This window comes from Rana temporaria, chromosome 5, assembly GCF_905171775.1.
Source record: "Rana temporaria chromosome 5, aRanTem1.1, whole genome shotgun sequence".
Lineage (NCBI taxonomy): Eukaryota > Metazoa > Chordata > Amphibia > Anura > Ranidae > Rana > Rana temporaria.
This window is the reverse complement of record NC_053493.1, coordinates 43,438,201-43,459,172: the sequence shown is the minus strand read 5'-3', so window position 1 is coordinate 43,459,172 and position 20,972 is coordinate 43,438,201. Positions and strand designations below refer to the sequence as shown.

Below are 20,972 nucleotides of genomic sequence, written 5' to 3'. Positions count from 1 at the left end.
AAATTTGTTTTGGTAGTGCAGAAAGTCCATATACAAGTTTTTTTCTATGTAAAATCAAATAAATTCAACCCATTTCGGGGGGCTAAGCCATGTGCCCTTCATCAGGGCTAAACAAATAATGTTTATGAACATATCACAATTCTATTCCATATATGAAAATATAAAGCAATAGTAATAAACCATTGAAGTAGTCTACTTTGTTCCCCTATTTCAAATAGAATTGTGTGTCATATTCATGGACATATTTAGTATAATTTCTTTGGCCCTGAAAAAGGGGGTAAATCCCCTTCTGAAGAGCCCAATTTACTTTCAATAGATTATTTTAATCACTGAGAATGATGGGCAGTGATAAATCCACCCATCCTCCAACCCTTTAGGACCTGCTCTGCAGATTCCAACTTGGTTAACAAGTAAGTATTGAGCATTTGAGGTTTAATAATTCTTCCCAATTCTTCCCATTATCTTACAAGGAAAAGCATGAGGTGCATTGCACATGCTGAGAAATCTCAATGTGCAAAATAAAGAGCTCCCATCTATCAAAAAAGCTTTACAACACTGATATATCACACACATTGCCACCATTAGACATCAGACAACCAATAAAAATGAGCATAGCATGACACAGAAAAATAAAGACTAGATTAGGTTCTAAGCACCTACTTAAATTCTTTATCCAGGTTTAAACGTAAACCAATGAAGTATCCATCAGCCTTCCCATTCTTTAAAATCTAAAGAGGAAAGAACAGTGGAGAAGGGAACCATGCATTAAGATGGAATCCAGTTGTGTACAACTATGGCAGTAACTGGTCACCCAATGTAACAATTATTGAATACAGAAGGACACCAAGAAAAGAAAATGAATCATATAATGATAACAGTGTTCTGTCATAATAGCGAACCCGTCAGATAATGTAACAGAAGTGATGTCCCGTCAGTTACGCATGCGTTCCACCGCTACCAGGTTTTCTCATCTGCAGTCAGAAGAAGGTGGCAGCGGACATCTTACTACACCCACCTACGTCTTAAATTTCAGATTTTAGCAAGTGAGCGTATATAAATAAATATAGTATGTTGACATCTGTGATGCTGTTTACATTTTGAAAGGAGCTGGATGCCAGCAGTAGGAAGGTGACGGAGGCCATGTTGGTACACCCCGCATTACTCAGCGTTAAACCTTTAGGCTTTAAAAATGAAACATCCAAACAGCATTACAGATGTCAACATACAATATTTATTTATATACACTCACTTTATTGCTAAAATTATTGCATGCTCTAGCTGCACCCATGCAGCGTCTCTAACTCCTCTAAGAGGGATTGGGAATCCACCTGATTCCCAGGAACAGACTTCCTGTCTGTTGGGTGGGGCTCTGAGCCATGTCAGGTCAGAATTAAAAAGCCCAAGACACAGCTGTGCAATTAATGTGTCTTTCTCTCCAAAATCTGGCGTAAACCAGCAATCTTTCACATAGCACAGAGTCCCACCATCACAATTGACTGACACATTTGTGCTACAATAGGTGTCTAGATCTGATATACATATCATATCCAGGTCGGATCATGCCCCAATTTCTATAACAGTTGTTGGGACCCTTATCAGAGGTACTCACCATATGTGACGCAATAACACTCACCTAATGTCGCAACCGACATTTAAGCAAAGCCTAACTTTCAATGAATATGTTTCTATGAATAAGCCCTCTGTGGAGGATCCCTTCACTCTATGGAATGCACACAAGGCTTACATAAGGGGGCATCTTATCAAAGTTAAGTGCTAGTAATAGGAAGCAGAGGCCGCAGCCTCTCAAAAATAGCTTGTCAACAAAAAAGCACCTTCACCAAATGTTAGCCCTCAACTAGCTCAAGCCCAACATAATCTCTGCATTTGTATTGATGTATTATCACCAAAACCTTAAATACTATTTCTTACCAACATGGCAACTAAGCTGGCAAATTATTAGCAGCCCTGGTTAAAGATAAGACCTCTAAATAGTACAGTACATACAGCACCCTTCCTACAGAAAAATAAGGTCATCTTTTAAAAGACCAGACAAACAAGTGCATTGTCATAGTTCACACTTTCTATGCCAAAAAGTGAACCTGTTCCATGCTAAAATTATGTAAGAGCCCTGTGGCCATGATTATGGAAGAGCCCTGGGGCCATGATTATGGAATAGCCCTGGGGCTATGATTATGGAATAGCCCTGGGCCATTATTATGGAAGAGCCCTGGGGCCATGATTATGGAATAGCCCTGGGGCTATGATTATGGAATAGCCCTGGGGCTATGATTATGGAATAGCCCTGGGCCATGATTATGGAAGAGCCATGGGGCTATGATTATGGAATAGCCCTGGGCCATGATTATGGAAGAGCCCTGGGGCCATGATTATGGAAGAGACCTTTTTTTTACAGAATTCTGAGTTTGAAAGTCAGAATTCTGAGATTTAAAGTCAGAAGAATTTAGTAAAATAAAATATTTTTTTAAACGCAGAAAAAAAATCCATCTCAGAACTTTTTTTATCATGTAAAAATGAATGTGTTTACAGAAAAAAAAATAGATCATCACCTGGAAAAGCTAGTTGACTGGCTATTATACTGTCTGTCATCTGGCTTCAATTCAGGACCTCTGACATTACTTTAATTTTAATAAATACTATATTACACACACACAAAAAAAATCCTCTGTTTATAATAGAATAGTGCAACAAATATTATATTACATATACAGTACAGTGAGGAAAATAATTATTTGAGCCCCTGCAGATTTTGTAAGTTTGCCCACTTACAAAGAAATGAAAGGTCTATGGGCCAAATCCTCAGCCAGGCGGCGTAACTTAACTTTTACCATTTAAGTTACACTGGTGGAAAATTTCTACCTAAGTGCCCGATCCACAAAGCACTTATCTAGAAATTTTCGTCCGTGTAACTTAAATGTCTCCGGCGCAATGTGGTCCTCTTCTGCAGGGGGCGATGACAATTTAAATGAGGCGCGCTCCCGCGCCGGCCGTACTGCGCATGCTCGTGACGTCATTTTCCCGACGGGCAGCGCGCAAAATTACGTTACGCCGGGCTTTGTGGATTGCGATGGGACAATAAAGTTGCGTCGGGTAAAAAAAAAGTTACGCACCGGAAAAAAAAATTCAAAATTAAAAAAAAATCGCGGCGATCGAAAAAAAGGTCTGTTTTTACAAGGTGTAAACAGTTTACACCTTGTAAAAGCAGCCCTAATTTTACGTATGCAAACGTAAACTTACGCAGAAAAAACAAAGCTGAAAAGCTTTGTGGATCTCCGTAAGTCCTCATTTGCATACGCAAAGCGGCATTTCAATGCGAAATGCCCCCAGCGGCGGATGCGGTACTGCATCTTAAGATCTGACAGTGTAAGTGTCTTACAGATGTCAGATCTTCTGCCTATCTTTGGAAAAATCCTTCTGAGGATCAGTTCCAAAGATAGGCACAGGGATACGCAGGCTGAACAGCAGTTCCGCCTGCGTAACCCTTTTGAGGATTTGGCCCATAATTTTTATCATATGTGTATTTTTAATGATAAAGACAGAATATCAACCAAAAATCCAGAAAAAACACGTGACACAAATGTTATAAATTGAGTTGCAGTTTAGTGAGTAAAATAAATATTTGATCCCCAAGCAGAACATGACTTAGTACTTGGTGGAGAAACCCTTGTTGGCGAGCACAGAGGTAAGACATTTCGTTTAGTTGGTTAACAGGTTTGCACGAATCTCAGGAGGGATTTTGGTCCACTCTTCTTTACAGATTTTTTCTAAATCCTTAAGGTTTCTTGGCTGTCACTTTGCAATTCGAAGTTTCAGCTCCCACCATAAATTTTCAATAGGATTAAGGTCTGGAGACTGGCTAGGCCACTCCAAAAAATGTGCTTCTTGAGACACTCCTTTATTGCCTTGTCAGTATGTTTTGGGTCATTGTCATGCTGGAAGACCCACCCTGACCCATCTTCAGTTTTCTGGCCGAGGGAAGAAGGTTCTTATCCAAAATTTTACAATACATGGCCCTGCCCATTGGCCCCTTAATGCGGTAAAGTCGGCCTGTACCTTTAGCAGAGAAACAGCCCCAAAGCATAATATTTCCACCCCTGTCCTTGGCTGTAGGGATGGTGTTCTTAGGGTCATAGTCCGAATTTTTCTTCCTTCAAACACAGCAAATAGAGTTAATCCTAAAGAGCTTAATTTTGGTCTCATCTGACACACAGCACTTTCTCCCAATCCTTCTCTGAATCATTTAGCTGTTCATTGTCAAACTTCTGACGGCCTGCACATGTGTCTTCTTGAGGAGGGGGACCGTGCGGGTGCTGCAGGATTTCAATCTATTGCAGCGTTTTGTGTTACCAATGGTTTGGTTGGTGACTGTGGTCCCAACTGCCTTGAGATCATTTACAAGCTCCTCCCGAGTAGTTCTGGGCTGATCCCTCACTTTTCTCATGGTCATCCTTACCCCATGAGGCAAGAAGTTGCATGGAACGCCAGACCGAGGGCAATTGATGGTTATTTTGTATTTTCTTCCATTTGCGAATAATCACTCCAACAGTTGTCTTCTTCTCACCAAGCTTCTTGCTGATGGTCTTGTAGCCCATTCCAGCCGTGTGTAGGTCTACAATTGTGTCCTTAATGTCCTTTGACAGCTCTTTGGTCTTGCCCATGATGGTACGGTTTGAATGGAAAAAAGAGATTCTGGGGACCGGTGTCTTTTTTACACAAAATGAGTTGTCGTTAAGAGCACCTTCTTAAATTGACAGGACTAATCTGTGTAAAACATGAGCATATACTGTAGCCAGTCTGTGGGAACCAGAATTATTGTTGGTTGGTAGGGGATCAAATACTTATTTCACTCACTGAACTACAACTCAATTTATATAATTTGTATAGTGTTTTTCTCTGGATTTCTGGTTGATATTCTGTCACTATCATTTAAAATATACCTATGATAAAATTTAAAGACCCTTAATTTCCTTGTAAATGGGCACAATTTCAAAATCTGCAGGGGATCAAATAATAATTTTTGGTACTTCATACAGTGTATATACCGGTATATATATATTTTAAAATAAAGTTTCTATATATTTTAATCCTTTAATTGTATCAGACAATTGTAGTATTAAACAGAGACACACTACAATTTACAGGCTGCAGTGGCCTCTGTAGGCTGAAACCAATATTTTGAAATGAAGGCTTCCGCTTGAATGTGGTCATGTATTTTGGTAAAAATGTTGATACATAAGAGACAGACATTTAAAACTTACATATTTCCACAAAAATTTCCTTTCTTCTTCTCCATTGATCGTAACCAGGTCACCAAAATTCTTCTTACAAAACTCTCGTGACTTTTCCATGGTCATCTCGTCTTTACTCACATAATAATGCCGGTCACCTCGGACCAGCCAGCCGTCACTGCTTATTTCATAATCTGACAGACAGGGAGAAAAACTATTCAGAATAACAAATTTATACAAAATAATCATAAGAACAAATACACATCTCTCTCAAATTCTTTAGCTTGACCTCTGAACAATATTTCTTTTATTTTTGAGGAATGAGGTACTGTATATAAAAGGCAGTGAAACAACAAACCCTGTAAGGGCTCCTTCACACCAAATAAGCACAGAAGCATGCGGCCATCTGCTGACATGCGCGGGGGCCATTCATTTTAATGGCACCTGTCTATACTTTTTGTGTGTTCCTACACATACAGGAGCCCATTTAAATAAATGGCAGTGAATGGAAAAAAAAAAACAGACACACCAATATGGTGTGATTAAGCCTTAAAGCATAATTCAGGTCACAGGTCCCAGAAGATTGCCCAGGCACTGAGAAGGCGCATTGCATAGTGCGCACCCGGCTGTGAGGCCGCGAGCTGTCACAACTGGGTGCCCATACTTGCAATGCCCGCACCGCAGAGAAGAGAAGGACAGGAGAGAGTGTTCGGACGGATGCATCGCTGGACCGTGGGACAAGTGAGTGTCCGCTTATTACAAGTCAGCAGCTACGCTTTTTGTAGCTGCTGACTTTTAATAAACTTAAAGTAGATGTAAACCCACTCTCATCCTTTCTAAACTACTGCCATAGTGCTGATCTATAGATGCCTCCTGCATGTATCCTTACCTGTCAAATGTCTCCCCTCTGTCTGTTATAAGAACTGAAAAACTGCAGATTCTGTGGGTAGATCTGTTGTCTGGAGCTCTGTGGGTGGAGTCGTAATGTCAGTAGACACCCCGCCCTCCTCTACACTCCTCTTACACTAAATTTTGCTATGATCACTAACATCCAGTCAAAATCCAGAAAAGTAACCACATGACTTCAGAAAAGGAGTGGGGGTGGGAATTAAATAAATAAATAATGGCTGTCTCCAGGCTTGTGCATGAGATATGTAAATAACCTGTCACTCACAGCAAGGGGGCGGAACGGACTAAGGTTTTTCTCTGCAAGTCTGTTTTATTTCACTGAACAAAAAAAGAGGATTGCTCAGAGCTGGATCAACTCTGTGTGGCAAGACTGGGCACAGATGATAGGAAATCTTATACTCTGCATTGTGACATAAAAAAACCAAAAAAAAAACATTTCGGGTTTACATAAATAAACTTAAAAATGACTAGAACACCGGCCTTGCTCTGTTACTCCTGTACAGGCTTTTGAAGTATCCACTGACCTAAATATGAAATATTACCAAGCTGCTGGTAGACATTCTGCCTGTTTTTTCTAACAATGGGTGCAGTTTCATTTTAACCTCTTTCCACCCACATAACACATATGTGCAGTAGGGATGAGCTTTGAGTTTGAGTCGAACTCATGTTCGACTCGAACATTGCCTGTTCGCCGAACAACGAACAATTTGGGGTGTTTGCAGCAAATTCGAAAAGCCACGGAACACCCTGTTAAAGTGTATGGGAGAAATCTAAAGTGCTAATTTTAAAGGCTAATATGTAAGTTATTGTCCTAAAAAGTGTTTGGGGACCCGAGTCCTGCACCAAGGGACATGTATCAATGCAAAAAAAAAGTTTTTAAAATGGCAGTTTTTTCGGGAGCAGTGAATTTAATAATGCTTAAAGTGAAACAATAAAGGTGAAATATTCCTTCAAATTTCGTACCTAGGGGGAGGGGTGTAAAGTAAGCATGTGAAATAGCGCATGTTTCCCGTACTTAGAACTGTCTCTGCACAAAGTGTCATTTCTGAAGGAAAAAAAGTCATTTAAAACTGGACTCGCAGCTATAATAAATTGTCGGCACCCGGCAATTCAGAGAGAATTCATTCATAAAAAAAAAAAAAAAGCGTGGGGTCCCCCCAAATTCAATTACCAGGCCCTTCAGGTCTGGTATGGATATTAAGGGGAACCCCTCCGTCAATTTAAAAAAAAAATTACGTGGGGTTCCCCCAAAATATCCATTCCTGACCCTTCAGGTCTGGTGTGGATTTTAAGGGGAACTCCACCCCAAATTAAAAAAAAAATGGTGTGGAGTTCCCCCAAAAATCCACACCAGACCCCTTATCCGAGCACGTAACCTGGCCGGCCGCAGAAAAGAGGGGGGGCAGAGAGCGCCCCCCCTCCTGAACCGTACCAGGCCACATGCCCTCAAAATGGGGAGGATGTCCCCATGTTGATGGGGACAAGGGCCTCATCCCCACAACCCTGGCCGGTGGTTGTGGGGGTCTGCGGGCAGGGGGATTATCAGAATCTGGAAGACCTCTTTAACAAAGGGGACCCCCAGATCCTGGCCCCCCCCCTATGTGAATTGGTAATGGGGTACATTGTACCCCTACCATTTCACAAAGGAAGTGTAAATAGTTGTAAAAAAACACACACACACACACCATGGAAAAAAGTCCTTTAATAAAAATAAAAAATAAATAAAAAATCCAGCGGTGGTAATCCACTACTCGGTCCAGACTCCCCGCTCCAACGTTGTCGGTATCCAGCGACGGGTGATCTCCTCTCCGGTCCAGCGATGGGAAGATCGTTCCGGGATCCAGAGCGCAGCATCGCCGGCCGCCTGCCTCCACCGGGCTTCCTGGGCTTCCCCAGTGAAGTAGCAGAGGGTGCGTCAGAGGGAGCAGGGTCATGTGACGGGTGGCCCCGCCTCACCAATATAAGAAATGTCACAGCTTCAGCAGCGTCATTCACCGGGCTGTGTGTGGTGGAGACAGGCGGCCGGCGATGCTGTGCTCTGGATCCTGGACGATCTTCTTATCGCTGGACAGGAGAGGAGATCACCTGTCGCTGGATACCGACAAACGTTGGAGCGGGGAGGCGGGAACGAGAGTGGATTACCACCGCTGGATTTTTTTTTTCTTTTTATTAAAGGACTTTTTTCCACGGTGTGTGTGTGTGTTTTTTTTAAAACTATTTACGGGAGCCGATAATTCATTATAGCCGCTAATCCGGTTTAAATTACTTTTTTTCTTTCAGAAATGACACTTTGTGCAGGGACAGTTCTAAGTACGGGAAACATGCGCTATTTCACATGCTTACTTTACACCCCCCCCTAGGTACAACATTTCAAGGAATATTTCACTTTTATTGTTTCACTTTAAGCATTATTAAAATCACCGCTCCCGTAAAAACTGTAGTTTTTAAAACGTTTTTTTGCATTGATACATGTCCCCTGGGGCAGGACCCGGGTCCCCAAACACTTTTTTAGGACAATAACTTGCATATTAGCCTTTAAAATTAGCACTTTAGATTTCAAACGTTTGAGTCCCATAGACTTTAACGGGGTTCTAAAGTTCACACGAACGTTTGGTCTGTTCGCAGGTTCTGGTGCGAACCAAACAGGGGGGTGTTCGGCTCATCCCTAATGTGCAGTGCCAAAAGAGCATTGGCTTTAAAGCCCACATGCTGCACATATGAATCGATGTATGGAAAAGGTGCCTATTCTGAACGTGTGCACGCTGCGCACTCACAGCACAGTGACTGAGCTGTCCAGTGTCTAGTCATGATCAGGAGCTGGCGGGACAGGCTACCGATCATGTGACCACTGTGACAGCCAATCACAGTGGTCACATTATCAGGAGGCTCATCCCACACCCCAGGTGTAAAGACCCACGTAAATGGATGAAGAATTGCTCTTACCAGGAACTGGCGAGTTTGTAGGTTCTGGTTTCGCTGCTACACCTGATGATGAGATAAAGCAGGATCAAATTAGTGTACATAGTGAATATTAATTATTGCTACATTCAGTAAGAAAGTGCAAAGTGTTCAGATTGTTTCTTCAGCCCAAGGATTACATCACCACATTCATGGCTAGATTTCTCTCATTCAGCCCATGGGTTTGACAGCAGAAAATTAATCGATTTTTCCATCCATATTAAACAGCATGGGTGAAGAACTCTGCACTGCCTGCTAAATAGCTAGATTCAGGTAGAGTTAGGTCGGCGTATCAGTAGATACGCCGACCTAACTCAGAATCTGCGCCGACCTATGTTTAAGTGTATTCTCAAACAGAGATACGCTTAAACATATCTAAGATACGACGGCTTGCGCCGTCCTATCTTAGGTTGCAATATTGAGGCTGGCCGCTAGGTGGCGCTTCCATTGCGGTTGGCGTAGAATATGTAAATCAGTAGATACGCCTATTCATGAACGTACGCCTGGCCGCCGCCGTACATTTACGCAGTTTACGTAACGCATTACAGGCCTAAAGTTATTCCATCAAATAGATGGAATAGTAATGTTAAGTATGGCCGCCGTTCCCGCTTCGAAATTCAAAATTTTTACGTTGTTTGCGTAAGTCGTCCGTGAATAGGGATTTACGTTGTTTACGTTCACGTCGAAATCAACAGGCCCGTGCGGCAGACGTAGCCGCAATGCATACTGGGAAATGTAGGCGCACGGCGCATGCGCAGTTGTAAAAAAAAGTCAATCACGTTGGGTCAAGCCTCATTATCATAAAACACACCCCCTTTGATAAATTTGAATTAGGCGCCCTTACGCCGCCCGCTTTAGGCTATGCCGATGTAACTAAGCAGGCAAGTACATTGTGAATCATGTACTTGCCTCACTAACTTACGGCGGCGTAGCTTAAATGCCTTAAGCTACGCCGCCTTAAAGTTGCGGCCATCTATGTGAATCTAGCTAATAGTCTTCAAGCAGCCAAATCTGCATTTAACTAGCGGTAGACATGTGCGGTTTGTTTCGTTCGGACTAATTTTTCGTTATTTGGAAATTCGGATGTACCAAAATATTACAATAGTAATTACAATACGGTAGTTACAATAGTAAGGAACTTAAACAAAATCGAAAAAGTTACAATAGCAAGGAACTTAAACAAAATCGAAAAAGTTACAATAGCAAGGAACTTAAACAAAATCGAAAAAGTTACAATAGCAAGGAACTTAAACAAAATCGAAAAAGTTACAATAGCAAGGAACTTAAACAAAATCGAAAAAAAAAAAAAAAAAAACTGGCCAGAATTTGTATCAAATTTAAAAACTAAATTTTAATTCTAAATAAAATTAGAAAATAATAGAATAAAATAAAATTGAAAATAAAAGAATAGTGTTCAATATAATCGAAAATAAAGAAATAGAATAGAAAATAATGGAATAAAATAGAATAGATAATACGTGAATAGAAAAGAATAAAATAGAAAATAATAGAACAGAAAGTAAACAAGTAAATACAAAATAGAATAGATCAGAATAGAACAGCACAGAAAAGAATAGAAAATAAAAAAATAGAGTAAAACAGAACAAAATAGAATAGAAAATAAGGGAATAGAAAAGAATAGAAAAAGAATAGAAAAGAATAGAAAAAGAATAGAGTAGAATAGAATAGAAAGGAAAAGAGTAAAACAGAACAGATTAGAATAGCAAATACAATAATAGAACACAATAGAAAAGAACAGAACAAAACAGAATAGAGTAAAATAGAACAAAATAGACTAGTATGAAATATAATAGAATAAAATAGATTAGAAATTAAATGAATATATTAGAATAGATTTGAAAATTATTTAATAGTTAAAACAATAGAATCAAGTAAAATAGAAAGAATATAACCATATTCTGAAATTCTACTTTTGAATAGAATAGAATGGAAAAGAATAGAATACAATTAAATATAAAGAATAAAACCGTCTTCCGAAATTCGAGTTCCAAAAAAACAATAGGCTAGAATAGAATAAAATAGAAAGGGTATACCTGTCTTCTAAAATTCAAATAGAATAAATTCAAATTTGAATGCCGATTCGAATGCTGAATTTGAATCGAATTCGAACATGAATAAAACAAAACAAATTCCAAAAACAAATGAAACGAATCCAACAAATGTAATTATTTAAAAACCGAATCAAAGCAAAACTTTTTTCCTTCTGCACATGACTAATTAGCGGCAGTCACTATTCAGCTAACAATGTTTTGTCATTTTTGTGGGATTTTTTACAGGGTTTTTTTTCTAGTTTGTGTCCATTTCAGACTTGAGTGTTTTTTTTTTTGCTATTGTTTTTTAACCTATAGAAAGCAAGTTACTAGGCAAGAAAACATGCAACAAAAAAAGTGTCTTTTGTGCATTTTACAGACATTCACATTAAAGTCTGTTGAGGCCAAAACCCGTGACTTTTCCCCAAAAGAAGCTCACATACTTTTTAAAGCAACAAGCCTCAAGCAACATTACAATCAGGTGCAGTGGCGGTGCGTACATAAAGGGCACACGGGCACTGCCCCCTTTCTCCTGCCACCTGTCTATCACCATAGGTAGATTTATGCATTGCATGAATCTATCTATGGTCCTTGTTGCCACCCCCTATTCAGGTGCCCGGACCCTTTTCGGGGGCCGGGCACCTGAATTACAGCGGCGGGGTATTTTTTGAAAGCACCTATTAAGAGCCATAGGCTCTAATAGGTGTCCAAAAAGGTGAACAGCGGGCATCATGCTGGGCGCTCGCAGTTCACTCTGTGTTGTGTTAGGAAAGCGAATGAATCTTCACTTTCCTAACACTGAACCGCCTCTTAGCCAATCAGGTGCTGGGGTCTGTTACCTGTCACCTGATTTGCTGAAATGACAGGCGTTGTGATTGGACGTTTATCAGGCATCCAATCATAGCAGAGGATGGGAAGAGAGGACGGGAGAAGACATCGAGGAGCGTGGAGGAGATTGTCGCCGTGACCGGCTGCCCCACTGAGACAGGTAAGTGCTGGGTGGGCGGGGGATGCACACTGACAGCATTTGATGGGCACAGTAGCGGAAATTGATGGGCACAGTAGCGGCAACTGATGAGCACACTGGCAGCAATTGATGGGCACAGTAGCAGCAATTAATGGGCACAGTGGCTGCAATTGATGGGCACAGTGGCTGCAATTGATGGGCCCAGTGGCGGTGATTGATAGGCACAGTGGCGGTAATTGATAGGCACACTGGCAGCAATTGATGGACACGCTGGCAGCAATTGATGGACACGCTGGCAGCAATTGATGGACACGCTGGCAGCAATTGATGGGCATATTGGCGGTAATTGATAGGCGCAGTGGCTGTAATTGATAGGCACACTGGCAGCAATTGATGGGCACACTGGCAGCAATTGATGGGTACAGTAGCTGCATTTGATGGCACAGTGGCGGCAATTTATGGGCACAGTGGCTGCGTTTGATGTGCACAGTGCCTGCAATTGATGGCACAGTGGCTGCGTTTGATGGGCATGGCTGCGTTTGATGGGCACAGTGGCTGTGATTGATGGGCACAGTGACTGCAATTGATAGCACAGTGACTGTGTTTGATGGCATGGGTGCGTTTGATGGGCACAGTGGCTGCGTTTGATGTGCACAGTGGGCCAAATCCTCAGAAACGGAGCGTAACTTAACTTTTCAGAGTTAAGTTACACTGCCGCAATTCTCCGAAGTTAGGTGCCGATCCTCAAAGCACTTACCTGGAAAATTGCGGCAGTGCAACTTAACTCCGTCCGTCGCAAGGCGTTCCTAATTCAAATGGGCGATTCCCATTTAAATTAGGCGCGCTCCCGCGCCGGACGTACTGCGCATGTGTGTGACGTCATTTTTCCCGATGGGCAGCGCGCGAAATTACGTTACATCGGGCTTTGTGGATAAAGTTGCGTCGGGTAAAAAAAAAGTTACGCGCCGGGAAAAAAAATTCTAAATTTTAAAAAAATCGCGGCGATCAAAAAAAAGGTCTGTTTTTACAAGGTGTTACTAGTTTACACTTTGTAAAAGCAGAACTAATTTTACGTATGCAAAACGTAACTTACGCAGAAAACACAAAGCTAAAAAGCTTTGTGGATCTGCCTAAGTACTCATTTGCATACGCAAAACGGCATTTCGACTCGAAATGCCCCCAGCGGCGGATGCGGTACTGCATCTAAAGATCTGACAGTGTAAGTCTATTACAGATGTCGGATCTTCTGCCGATCTTTGGAAAAATCCTTTTGAGGATCAGATCCAAAGATAGGCACAGAGATACGCAGGCTGAACAGCAGTTCCGCCTGCGTATCTCCTTTGAGGATTTGGCCCAATGAGTCTGAAATTGATGGGGTTTTTTTTCAGTTTGTTTGCGCCCCCCAAAAAAATTTGAGCACCAGCCGCCACTGCTCAGGTGTGAATGGGCACCAGGGAATATAACGGAAATTCTGGGGGTCGATTTATAAAACATTTGTTGCGTGGATGTCAGACATTTATGTAAGCTGAACAAACTTTTCTAATAGAATACTTCCTATATCATCCGCTCCTTCTAGTGGCCAAAATTGGGTTTTCTGAAATACCTCAATGAGAAAATACATTGCATGTTGGCCACTATATAGCGCTGATGATACAGGAATTATTATTATTATTATTATTATTATTATTACACAGGACTTATATATCGTCAACAGTTTATGCAGCGCAAGAATCAATCTATTAGAAAAATAAATAGAAATAAGGAAAAGTTTGGTTCAGCTTGCATGAATGGTTCTGACATTTGACTTACAAATGTTTCATTAATAGACCCTTTAGTGTTGAGCATTGACGTTCTTCTGCTAAAGCTTCAAACCGCTGTGAATGAGCCTAAGTCCTCATTTACATGAGGCGGGCTCCATCGCTACGGAGTCCGCCAGCTCAGTGGGAGATCTCTCCGCTGATCTCCGCTGAGCCGGCGGATGACAGGTCCCTCTCTGCTCACTAAGCGGGGAGGGGCTTGTCCAGCGCCGCTGTCTCCTATGGAGAGATCTGATGAAAACGGACAGCATGTCCGTTTTCATCAGATCTCACCCGATCTGATCCGAAATACATCTGATTTTGGCGGATCGGATCGGGTTGGATGTCAGCGGACATGTCATCGCTGACATCCGACGATCCTCAGGCTTGCATGGAGCGGCCGTTCAGGTCCGCCGACAAAACTGACAGGCGAACCTGAACGGTCCGACTGTGTGAAAGGGGCCTTACAGTCTATAGAATAAAGAACGGTTTAGCAGTGCACCAACATCCCCCAAGTTAGGGCTAATCATAGATGCAATGCTTTCCAGGGAAAAAAATAATAAATGCACATTTTCCTTTTCTGCAGAAATATGGTATTTATTATTTTTTCCAGGTGCCAGGATGGCGCCTGGGACCTGGTATTTGTTGAATCCTGCTCTAATAGTTAATTTCTTAAAAGCGTCAAATATTGATCTCTATTATAATATGGATAACATATAATATGTACAGTGGGGATCGGAAGTTTGGGCACCCCAGGAAAAAATGTTTATTAATGTGCATAACGAAGCCAAGGAAAGATGGAAAAATCTCCAAAAGGCATCAAATTACAGATTAGACATTCTTATAATATGTCAAAAAAAGTTAGATTTTATTTTCATCATTTACATTTTCAATATTACAGAAAACAAAAAAATGGCGTCTGCAAAAAAATTGCCCCCTTTGCAAAGCTGAGACCTGCCAGTGTCATGGGTTGTTCTCAATCATCGTCTGGGAAGACCAGGTGATGTCAATCTCAAAGGTTTTAAATGCCCAGACTCATCTGACCTTGCCCCAACAATCAGCACCATGGGTTCTTCTAAGCAGTTGTCTAGAAAACTGAAACTGAAAATAGTTGACGCTCACAAAGCTGGAGAAGGCTATAAGAAGATAGCAAAGATGTTAATATCCTCTGTTCGGAATGTAATTAAGAAATGGCAGTCATCAGGAACAGTGGAAGATAAAGCAAGATCTGGAAGACCAAGAAAAATATCAGACAGAACAGCTCGCAGGATTGTGAGAAAAGCAATTCAAAACCCACGTTTGACTGCACGATCCCTCCAGAAAGATCTGGCAGACACTGGAGTTGTGGTACATTATTCCACTATAAAGAGATACTTGTACAAATATGGTCTTCATGGAAGAGTCATCAGAAGAAAACCTCTTCTACGTCCTCACCACAAAAATCAGCGTTTGAACTTTGCAAATGAACATATAGACAAGCCTGATGCATTTTGGAAACAAGTTCTGTGGACCGATGAGGTTAAAATAGAACTTTTTGGCCAGAATGAGCAAAGGTACGTTTGAGAAGAAAGGGCACAGAATTTAATGAAAAGAACCTCTGTCCAACTGTGAAGCATGGGGGTGGATCAATCATGCTTTGGGGTTGTATTGCAGTCAGTGGCACAGGGAACATTTCACGAGTAGAAGGAAAAATGAATTCAATAAAATTTCAGCAAATTTTGGATGGTAACTTAATGCCATCTGTGAAAAAGCTGAAGTTAAAGAGAGGATGGCTTCTACAAAAGGATAATGATCCTAAACACACCTCAAAATCCACGGGGGATTACATCAAGAGGCGTAAACTGAAGGTTTTGCCATGGCCTTCACAATCTCCTGACCTCAACATAATTGAAAATCTATGGATAGACCTTAAAAGAGCAGTGCGTGACAGACAGCCCAGAAAAAAACTCAAAGAACTGGAAGACTTTTGTAAGGAAGAATGGGCAAAGATACCTCAAACAAGAATTGAAAGACTCTTGGCTGCCTACAAAAAGTGTTTACAAACTGTGATACTTGCCAAAGGGGGCAGTACAAGATATTAACTCTGCAGGGTGCCCAAACTTTTGCAGACGCCATTTTTTTGTTTTCTGTAATTTTGAAAGTGTAAATGATGGAAATAAAATCTAACTTTTTTTTTGACATATTATAAGAATGTCTAATCTGTAATTTGATGCCTTTTGGTGATTTTTCCATCTTTCCTTGGCTTCGTTATGCACATTAATACAAATTTTTACCTGGGGTGCCCAAACTTTCGATCCCCACTGTACATAGTCTAAATTCAGTATATGCTATATAATCAATTTTTGGAAAGTTCTAATATTTTGGTAATCACCTGCAATAAGGTGTGTCATTCAGGCGGACTTTAATCTGTTATTAGTAGAGCTTCAATGGTTAGCGCTGGTATATCTGCACATAAATCCACACACAGTTTTTTGTCTTCTATATACTTTGCTCAGTCATCCTTGTATTATTGGAATTAAACCCTGTAGTTTTGTTCGCTCCATCTTTCAGTATTATTGTTATTAGTTTAATGCCCTTTTCAACCTTTGTTACATTGGCTGTAATTTTGGAGATAGGCATCTTGCTCCTTGTGCTTTTTCATAATGAAAATGTTCTGTTTTTCTGGCATTCTTTTCCCAGGGGTGACCACGTGCTCCTCATGAAATCCGCACAGAAGGGCAAGGAATTCTAACCTACAGTTTCAAAGACCAAACGAATAAAGTGCGTCCAGCGGTTTCAACAGATTTTCCATTTGGCCGGTTCTAATTTTCTTTCTATGACAGTATTGTGGTGTCTGGTAAGAAAGAGGAGCAGAATTCAATTAGAATTTATCGTCTGCCCACTTAATGTAGAGTGAACCGATCTTACAGGAAACTGCATTTTGTTTGTTTTTTGCTGTGCACCAGGGGTATCCAAACTACGGCCCGTCTGCCAAATCTAACCCCCCTAAAAGATTTCATCTGACCCACAGCTGGGGACCCTGAGATGTAAGGTGGGTCTCGGATGGGGACTCTGATGTAAGGGATACCCTAAAGAGGTCTCTGTCGTAAGGAGAACTCTGATGGGGACCATGATGTAAGGGGGCACTTATATGGGGACCATGATGTAAGGGGGCTCTCCGATGGGGACCATGATGTAAGGGGGCACTCTGATGGGTGCACCATGATGTAAGGGGGCACTCTGATGGGTGCACCATGATGTAAGGGGGCACTCTGATGGGCGCACCATGATGTTATGGGGTGCCCTGATGAGGACTATGATGTAAGGAGTGCTCTGATGGGGACTGTGATGTAAGGGGGCGCTCTGATGGGGACCATGATGCAAGGGGGCGCTCTGATGGAGACCATGATGTAAGGAGTGCTCTGATGGGGACCATGATGTAAGGGGGCGCTCTGATGGGGACCATGATGCAAGGGGGTGCTCTGATGGAGACCATGATGTAAGGAGTGCTCTGATGGGGACCATGATGTAAGGGGGCGCTCTGATGGGGACCATGATGCAAGGGGGCGCTCTGATGGAGACCATGATGTAAGGAGTGCTCTGATGGGGACCATGATGTAAGGGGGCGCTCTGATGGGGACCATGATGTAAGGGGGCTCTCCGATGGGGACCATGATGTAAGGGGGCACTCTGATGGGTGCACCATGATGTAAGGGGGCACTCTGATGGGTGCACCATGATGTAAGGGGGCACTCTCATGGGCGCACCATGATGTTATGGGGTGCCCTGATGAGGACTATGATGTAAGGAGTGCTCTGATGGGGACTGTGATGTAAGGGGGCGCTCTGATGGGGACCATGATGCAAGGGGGCGCTCTGATGGAGACCATGATGTAAGGAGTACTCTGATGGGGACCATGATGTAAGGGGGCGCTCTGATGGGGACCATGATGTAAGGGGGCTCTCCGATGGGGACCATGATGTAAGGGGGCACTCTGATGGGTGCACCATGATGTAAGGGGGCACTCTGATGGGTGCACCATGATGTAAGGGGGCACTCTCATGGGCGCACCATGATGTTATGGGGTGCCCTGATGAGGACTATGATGTAAGGAGTGCTCTGATGGGGACTGTGATGTAAGGGGGCGCTCTGATGGGGACCATGATGCAAGGGGGCGCTCTGATGGAGACCATGATGTAAGGAGTGCTCTGATGGGGACCATGATGTAAGGGGGCACTCTGATGGGGACCATGATGTAAGGGGGTGCTCTGATGGGGACCATGATGTAAGGGGGCGCTCTGATGGGGACCATGATGTAAGGGGGCACTCTGATGGGCTCACCATGATTTAAGGGGGCACTCTGATGGGCGCACTATGATGTAAGGGGGGCGCACCATGATGTTTTGGGGTGCCCTAATGAGGACCATGATGTAAGGGGTGCCCTGATGAGGACCATGATGTAAGGGGGCACTCTGATGGGGAACGTGATGTAAGGGGGCACTCTGATGGGCGCACCATGTTGTAAGAGGGGTCCAAACTGGTAGTTTTATTTCATAATCACAACACAAGTAAGGTGCAACGTTTCGGAGTCACGCAGGACCCCTTTGTCACATGCCTGACGAAGGGATCCTGCGTGACTCCGAAACGTTGTACCTTACTTATGTTGTGATCATGCAATAAAACTACCCGTTTGGACAACACTTTGTGCTGATCCTAGGTGTGCTGGCAAATATCTACTTTGTGACTTGAACCAGTATCCAGCTGATTGTTGCTGTAGCACCCAAATTGTGAGAGCTTTTACCAGGAACGTGTGCGATGGGAATATGCAGTATTATTATGATGTAAAGCGGCACTCTGATGGGCGCACCATGATGTTATGGGGGAGCATTTTGATGAGGACCATGATGTAAGGGGTTATCTGATGGGGACAATGATGTAATGGGGCGCTTTGATGGGGACCATGATATAAGGGGTTGCTCTGATAGGGACCATGATATAAGGGGGCGCTCTAATGGGGACCATGATGTAAAGGAGCATTTTGATGGGGACCATGATATAAGGGGGCTCTTTGATGGGGACCATGATATAAGGGGACGCTCTGATGGGGACCATGATGTAAGGGGGCATTTTGATGGGGACCATGATGTAAGGGGGTGCTCTGGTGGGGACCATGATGTAAGGGGGTGCTCTGGTGGGGACCATGATGTAAGGGGGTGCTCTGGTGGGGACCATGATGTAAGGGGGTGCTCTGGTGGGGACCATGATGTAAGGGGGCGCTCTGGTGGGGACCATGATGTAAGGGGGTGCTCTGGTGGGGACTATGATGTAAGGGGGCATTTTGATGGGGACCATGATGTAAGGGGGTGCTCTGGTGGGGACCATGATGTAAGGGGGCGCTCTGATGGGGACCATGATGTAAGGGGGCATTTTGATGGGGACCATGATGTAAGGGGGTGCTCTGGTGGGGACCATGATGTAAGGGGGTGCTCTGCTGGGGACCATGATGTAAGGGGGCGCTCTGATGGGGACCATGATGTAAGGGGGCATTTTGATGGGGACAATGATGTAAGGGGATGCTCTGGTGGGGACCATGATGTAAGGGGGTGCTCTGGTGGGGACCATGATGTAAGGGGGCGCTCTGGTGGGGACCATGATGTAAGGGGGTGCTCTGGTGGGGACCATGATGTAAGGGGGTGCTCTGGTGGGGACCATGATGTAAGGGGGCGCTCTGGTGGGGACCATGATGTAGGGGGGTGCTCTGGTGGGGACCATGATGTAAGGGGGTGCTCTTGTGGGGACCATGATGTAAGGGGGTGCTCTTGTGGGGACCATGATGTAGGGGGGTGCTCTGGTGGGGACCATGATGTAAGGGGGTGCTCTGATGGGGACCACAATGTAAGGGGACACTCTTGTGGGGATGATTGGTGTAAAGTGGCACTCTGATGCAGACAGTTGATGTAAGGGGACATTTTGATGTGAACAGCTGAAGTGAAATGTCACTCTGATAAGGACTCTGATGGGGACTCTAATGTAAGGAGTAATCTGAATACTCTGATATAAGGTGTCTTCCCCGTAGATCTGCATTAGCCACATTTGGCGGAAGCAACACTCGTTGAAAGTGACATGCTGTATAATTTTTCCTGCAGCCACAAAGCACAGGACTGCGGTCACAGTATGTGTACAGCCATGAGCAGCTGCATGTCACTGTTTAGGCAAGTGGTCGGGGCAGTAAAACTGTGGCTCAACCACCTGGTTTTACTGACTGGCCACATGTGTGAATGAAGCTTTATTATCACGAAGGAGAAGCTGCAGCTGCTCCTGGAATACAGAGCACGTCAAACACCTTCTGAAAAGCGATCCGCTGCAGACCTTTGTAAAGTTTTTAGCCATTGTTACATTATAACTGGTTTACTTTATTGAAAAACGGAAGGCAAATAGTAATGGTGGGTTTAACCCCTGTCAGTTTTTCTTTTGTCATGTGTGTTCCATTGAAGAGGCGTTCCCGTTTTATAACCACAGCAGGAAGTGCAATGAAATCCCTCCAAAGTGAAGGAAAACCCCTGGTAGCCACCCTGGTCACTAACATCCCCATTGAAAGGTTTCCCCTCTATTACTGTTCTGGTGACCACACAAAATGTGGGAATTTCTTTCCCTTTCAGTGATGATGGTCAGGAGGACAAGTAGAAAGTGTGAATCTCCCTAATGGGGCACACACAGCAATAAAAATCTGACTGATGTTCTAATCCAGCATAATGCTTGTAATCCAAAGTACTCGCATATCAAAGCGAGTTTCCCCATTGAAGTCAATGGGAACGAAAATAATTTGTTCCGCATGTGGCCAGAGGTGGGGGGCGCTAAAGAGCCTCAGAAACAGCCGGAAAGGCCAGAGGATAGCTCAGCTGACCTTGGCAAACCTCAGACAGGCTCGGGAACTGAGTATTTCCGAGTGGCACTGATTGGTTTTGAACGGCACCGTTCAGCTCTGCTCGGCTCCGGCACCCCCCCACCTCAGGCCAAACGCGGTACTGCACACCGCATTGGCTCAAGGCTTTTCGAGACAACACTC

The 20,972-nt window shown here is 43.3% G+C and overlaps 1 protein-coding gene across 1 annotated transcript in view; it reads right to left on the bottom strand.

Moving 5' to 3' along the window:
• The window catches only part of LOC120939984 (macrophage mannose receptor 1-like), a 141,711-nt gene that overhangs the window by 38,514 nt on the left and 82,225 nt on the right, over positions 1-20,972 (bottom strand). Inside the window, exons 16-18 of the mRNA XM_040352476.1 lie at positions 9,099-9,140; positions 5,277-5,440; positions 661-728 (exon numbers count right to left, since the gene is read on the bottom strand). Of these exons, the coding sequence (XP_040208410.1) occupies positions 661-728; positions 5,277-5,440; positions 9,099-9,140 (274 nt within the window). The remainder of the gene's footprint in view (positions 1-660; positions 729-5,276; positions 5,441-9,098; positions 9,141-20,972) is intronic.